General features: G+C 46.7%; 1 protein-coding gene across 1 annotated transcript; it reads left to right on the top strand.

Moving 5' to 3' along the window:
- The first annotated feature begins 1501 nt into the window (after positions 1–1501).
- Positions 1502–3493, top strand: LOC123168232 (putative F-box/LRR-repeat protein At5g02700). Its single transcript, XM_044586104.1, has 3 exons — positions 1502–2585; positions 2684–2815; positions 2892–3493. Exons 1-3 carry the CDS (start codon positions 1626–1628, stop codon positions 3240–3242), a joined length of 1443 nt encoding a protein of 480 aa, XP_044442039.1. The 5' UTR covers positions 1502–1625; the 3' UTR covers positions 3243–3493.
- Positions 3494–6164: the final 2671 nt, after the last annotated feature.

The following is a 6164-nucleotide window of genomic DNA, read 5'->3' as shown; positions in this document are numbered from 1 at the left end:
AATTGCGCAAAGTGTATTGTTGCCCCCATCAGATGTGGTAGTGTGGACCTCGCGATATTCTTCGTTCCTTCCCGGCAGGTCGCTCCAACCTCCCTATTCGTTACCTTGGTCTCCCTCTCGCAATCAAAAGGCTAAAGAGGATTCATCTCCAACTTTTGGAAGACAAGGCAACTGGCAAATTGGTACCTTGGAAAGGCAAGCATGTGGCTATCTCGGGTCGCATGACCTTGGTCAAGGCGGTCCTTACCGCAGTGGCAATCTATCATATCACACCACTGGACCTGCCGGTGGAGGTTCTCAAGACAATTGGCAAGCTGAGGCGGGCCTATCTTTGGGCTGGAATGGACAAAGTGACAGGTGGAAAATGCAAAGTCAACTGGGAGCTGGTGTGCAAACCGAAAGAGTATGGAGGTCTTGGCATTTTGCACCTTGGAAAGTTCGCAACTGCTCTCCGGCTGAGGTGGTTGTGGCTAGACTGGGACGACCCGCCAAGGGCGTGGTGCGGGCTGGGCACGCCTTGCATGAAACATGATCATGATCTCTTCGCGACTGCGACCAAGGTGACGGCTGGTGATGGAAATAAAGCAAAATTTTGGGCCTCTTCCTGGCTGGAGGGGCTCAGGCCAAAAGATATCGCCCCAAAGATTTTTGAGATATCACGCAAAAAAGGTTGCATTGTTGCTACGGCCTTAAGGGATGGGAGCTGGATAACTCAAATTGACACCCAAAGCGGCCTCACACTTGTGCACCTCCAGCAATTCACGGCCCTATGGGAGAAGCTTGCAAGTGTTGTCATCCAGCCGGGCGTCAAGGATACCATTATGTGGAAGCTTGCCAATGATGGAATCTACTCTACTAAGACCGCTTATATGGCGCAGTTCTCCAGACTATCTCGTTCAAGCTTGCAGGTTTCGGTTTGGAAGGCTTGGCCCCTCCCAAATGCAAATTCTTCGCCTGGCTTGTCAATCAAAACAGGATTTGAACCGCGGACATGCTTCAACGCAGAGGATGGCCCAACTGCGACCGTTGCCCTCTGTGCAAGCAAGTACAAGAATCGGCGGCTCACCTCCTTTTCCAATGCAGGTTCTCTATCCGTATTTGGAATGAGGTGTTCGCCTGGCTTGGTATGCATATCCCCACGGCTCTGTGGCACCGGTTTGGCACGGTGAAAGCTTGGTGGGATGAGCTCCTCACTTCCAATGCTCATCCAGTTAAAGCCTTGTCTTCTGCATTACTTCTTGTGTGATGGGAAATCTAGAAGGAAAGAAATGCGCACGTTTTCAGAAACAAGGCGACACCGGTGGAGGTCGTCTTGCGAAGCATCAAAGAGGAAATGTCGCTTTGGGCCATTGCGGGTGCCAAGCACTTAAGTAATGTAATGCCGCGAGAATAATACATCTAGTGTTTGCCGCTTGACGGCGTGTGTGTATCAAAACTCTCTTCTTAATTAATGAAAATGGCAAATCTTTTGCCTTGTTAAAAAAAAAAAAACTTGGAGCCCTTCCCTCACAAGCTTCAAACCCTCGCCACACGAACTGTTCTGAAAAAATGTCCGAGAGACCGCGGCGGCGCCAGTGAGCCAGCCTCCTCTGCGCAGCTGCGCCTGCGCCGCGCCGCCACCGGCCATGGAGATGGAGGCGGCGGCTCCTCTTCCCAAGAAGAGGAGGTCGGAGGTGCCCGGAAGCAACCAACCGGAGGAAATCTCGAGCCACGAGCCGGCGGCGGCGGCCATGGAGGCGCCCGAATCCGACATCGGTGAACCACCGCCTGGAGCTGGAGGGGCAGAAGACGGGGTCGACCACATCAGCGGACTGCCCGACGCCGTCCTCGGCGACATCATCTCCCTCCTCCCCACCAGGGAGGGCGCCCGCACCCAAACCCTCGCCTCCCGGTGGCGCCACCTCTGGCGCTCCGCTCCTCTCAATCTCGACTACTACGACCTCCCCGCCGAAGGTGACGTTCTGATACGCCTCATTTCCCAGATCCTCTCCGCCCACGCTGGCTCCGGCCGCCGCTTGTGCGTCTCCGCGCACCACCTCTACCACCACCCTGCCACCGTGGATGCCTGGCTCCGGTCTGCTGGCCTCAGCAACCTCCAGGAGCTCGAGTTCTGCTGCGCCGGTGATCCACTGGTACTGCCGGCGGTGACGGCGCCCACCTTCCGTTTCTCGTCCAGCCTCCGTCTGGCCACATTCAGCCAATGCCGCTTCCCCGACAGCATCGTCCAGACGCTTCATTTCCCCGAGCTCAAGCAGCTCGCACTTGAAGAGGTCAGCATCTCGGAAGGTTCTCTGCAGAGAGTCATCGCTGGTTGCCCCGTCCTGGAATCCATGCTTCTTAACCACTGCATTGGCTTCGGCTGCATTCGGATCTGCTCCCCAAACCTTAGAACCATTGGCGTACGTGCTGGAAATGCTGGATACCGAGGTAAATTGGTGAAAGTCTCTATTGAGGATGCCCCTTGTCTTGAAAGGTTGCTCCAACTCAACATAACTACGGGCTTGGACATATCGATAATATCAGCGCCCAACCTGGAGACCATGGGCTGCCATCGTTACGATGACTCTTACGGCCTCAGCTTTAAGGTAGCTTTCACCTTCACGTCTAACCTCATTTGTCAGCAGGCAAAATTCATACTATCTGCATTTTTATATGGCCTGATGCAATGTTCCATTCTTCATAGGGATTTCCTACTCTGTTCCCAATGGTGGTACACACTGTCAAGACTTTATCTATCTCTGTTCTTCCTCTCTGTGTGGATATGGTTATTGATCTCATGAGTTGCTTTCCCTGCTTGGAGAAGTTGTATATCCTGGTAACCGTTCAACTGTGATTTGTAGTGTTAACTTTTAAGCTACTCCTTGCATGAACTTTTGTCTTTCCATTTTCAGATACGTTCGTCAGGGAGAAAGAGTTTGTGGTGTCGTAAACACCAGAGTCACATCAGATGCCTTGACATCCGTCTCAAGAAAGTAGTGTTGGCAAATTATCGAGGCATCATGTCAGAAGTTAACTTTGCCATGCTCTTTGTCCTGAATGCTAAAATGCTAGAGTTATTACAGTTTGAGGTTCAAGGCTGGTGCTGTGAAAAGTTCATTGAAAGGCAGCATAGGTTGCTTCAGCTTGGGAACAGGGCTTCCAGAGGTGCTCAATTTGTTTTCACAAAGGATAAATGTCTCCGCAAACTTGAGGACATCAAGCATGTGCGGGATTTGTCTGTAGCTGATCCCTTTGAATGCTGATGTTGACATTTGGTTGTTGTGTACTTTGATGAGTTACTCTTGCTTGTCTAATTATTTGTTTCATCCAAATTTGATCAGGTCTCCTGTTTCTAGTGCTTTGAAGTTCCTAGTGTCCTGGTGCTTTGTGATGTTTAGACTAACTATGCAGAATCTGTAAAAGATGTGGAATTTTTTTTCAGCTAATTGTGCCTAGGCAAGGTTTGCGTGTGCAAAGTTTGAAACCATTCTCTTAATATTTGTTATGCTCTGTACGTTTTCTTAACATCCTGCGTGTTCCCTAAAACTGAGCTACATCCTATAACAGGTCTATTTTATCTGAATGTTCCAAGAACAGGGAACTTTACTTTGTGTCTTGGCTTCTGAACAGATTTTGCATTTGGAACCTTGTGATGTTTAAACCAATTATGTAGAATGTGTAGAGAGTGGGGACAAATTTCCGGCTAATGGTGCCTAGGCAAGGTCTGTGAGTGCAAAGCTTGAAACCATTCTCTTTCTTAATACAGTATTTGTTATGTTGTGTACACTTTCTTGTTTCCTCTAAAACTGAGCTACATCCTACAACAGGTTTATTTTATTCGAATGTTTCAAGCACAGGGAACTTTACTTTGTCTCTGCTCTTTTCATTCAGTAGTACGTACATCTTGGCTTCTCATCATCTTTATTTACGTATTGTATGTGTTCCATGATTTCCATGAGATGACGATCGGATTTTGCATTTGAGAGTATCATTTTACCTGGAGAGCGTAACGAGCATCTATCTAGCCTTGGTTGGAGTCGAGACATGATTGGTGAGAGCGTTTCCACATGATCTGTAGTAGTGCCTATGAGTCCCACGGCTGGAGCTTGCATTTCCTGTAACATTTGTCCCTTCATCTGTCTGCTCCCTTTTGCCCTTCCAGCCTGTATGCCCTTAGGTAAGCAGCCTTCCCGACGTAAGCATGTAAATGATTTTCTGATAATTCCTTGATTTCATAGTACAATTTACTTCATGCATGTTTGCATGGTATTCATTCCTAATAATAGTTTGGATGGATTGAAATCGCATGTTGAAGCCATTCAAGTCAACTTCATATGCTCAATGAGATCCTCGACCTGCAGAGAGGATTACAATGTGCCAATATCTGCAGTTCCTTCTCTGAAGCTCTAATAATAGGCGTACCTTTCACCTTTGTATAGCCAATTCACATGTACTATGTACACAGCAGCTGAAGCATGGTGACCCCGCCGAAGCAGCGCCTCATCCATCATGCGTGATCAGGCAGCGGCAGATCTCACGCATACTGCCTGTTTTCTTCCGCAATCTTTAGAGGCTCGATCAGGAAGAATGGCTCTAAATTGGCATGCAATTCGTACAGTTACCACACCAGGGTGATATATTGGCAGGACCAGGTCGCCGACAAATCGCAAAAAACTACCACAATTGCGTCGAAGTTTGCTGAAAACCACCGAGACGCTATAGCGATACTGAAAACCACCGAGATGCTATAGCAATAGAAAAATCACTGGAAGCGAGATGACATGCATCTCAACTAGTAGTATATGCGCGCTTTGCCGCGCCGTTTTCTTTCATCGATGAGAGATTTACATATAGCGGAGCTGGTGTCTATCATCGGTAGTCTCATTGGTTGTAGTATTGTTGAAGCAATCTTGACCATCTTGAAGCTGTTCCATATAATCTCACAGCAGTCTTGAAGTAATCTTGCCGCAAAATTAGAGCGTGAATGAGTCTTGTTGAAGTAATCTTGCTGGAAAATTAGAGCGTGAAGCAGTTTTGAAGATGTACCATATGATATGTGTTATGTATTTTTCTTCCTCCATTTTTTGGGAAAATAATAAATACGTAAGATAATGTCTTTGTGGTAATTGCTGTTGTCTGTCGTTGGCAGGAGATATGTTGTCCATATGGAAGTTTTCCTTAATTGTCTTAGTTAGCATCCGGTTCCAACTAGCTGCAATGTGTATGCTTGGAACTGTACCACATTCCAAGATACTACAACAAACTAACATATAGGTCAAAACAAACAAATCTCTACTATACTACTTGAAAAGAACGTAAGGTTTCCATTTCACCTTTCTTCCCACCACCCCTTCGTCCAACCTTCCCTGTATAATAATAAATCAACTTAATTTACTTACCTTCTGAACCCGTTCCACTTTAATTTACTTACCAAACTTTGGATCAGAATATAAGGTATCCATGGGCAGAATTTGATAATCATTTATTTACACAATCACATTATTATAGACACGTAAATTAGAAGCCGACGTACTAGAAGATTTGTATCCCGTTGCAATGCACGGGCATTGTTCTAGTATATGAAAAGGTCAGCTCGCATATTTGTAAACCTGGGGGTTGCCACTTCATAGTGACTGCTCCATCTTCGCTCTGAACAAATGGACTGTGTCGTTGTTTGTAGCTGTTGTCCTTTCTTTGGTTTCAGTTAGCGGAGCTCAACAGCCGGCCAACATCCGTTTCCAGCTGAATGACCAACGATACCACAACGGAAAGCAATGAATAATACAACTGAACTTGGTTTTCCATCAGGTGCTAGATTGAGTGAGTTCAGAGTTTGAAAAATGCATGTTCCATGAGAGAAAAAAAGAGAAGCGGAGTAACAACAGATTTGTAAGCTTATGACTAACCACCAGAGAGACAGTTGTGAGATTAAACTCAATGTGGAGAACAAACACATACGTGTATCATATTCTTGGGGATTAACATGTCCAAGACCCCGAAGATCACATCGAGCCACCTGCAACCCATGCACTCTAGAAGCACTATCTGATGGCGGATGGCCTGATGAATGGCAAGGTTCGGATCATTGGAGATAATGTAGTAACTTACCACTGTTGGGAATAGCAAGAAAGTTCCAGCAAACCTTATGGTCATTTGTTCGAATAAATAGATGATCACAAGTACTT

Source organism: Triticum aestivum, chromosome 7D (assembly GCF_018294505.1).
Source record: "Triticum aestivum cultivar Chinese Spring chromosome 7D, IWGSC CS RefSeq v2.1, whole genome shotgun sequence".
NCBI lineage: Eukaryota > Viridiplantae > Streptophyta > Magnoliopsida > Poales > Poaceae > Triticum > Triticum aestivum.
This window is presented reverse-complemented; position numbering and strand designations above follow the sequence as displayed.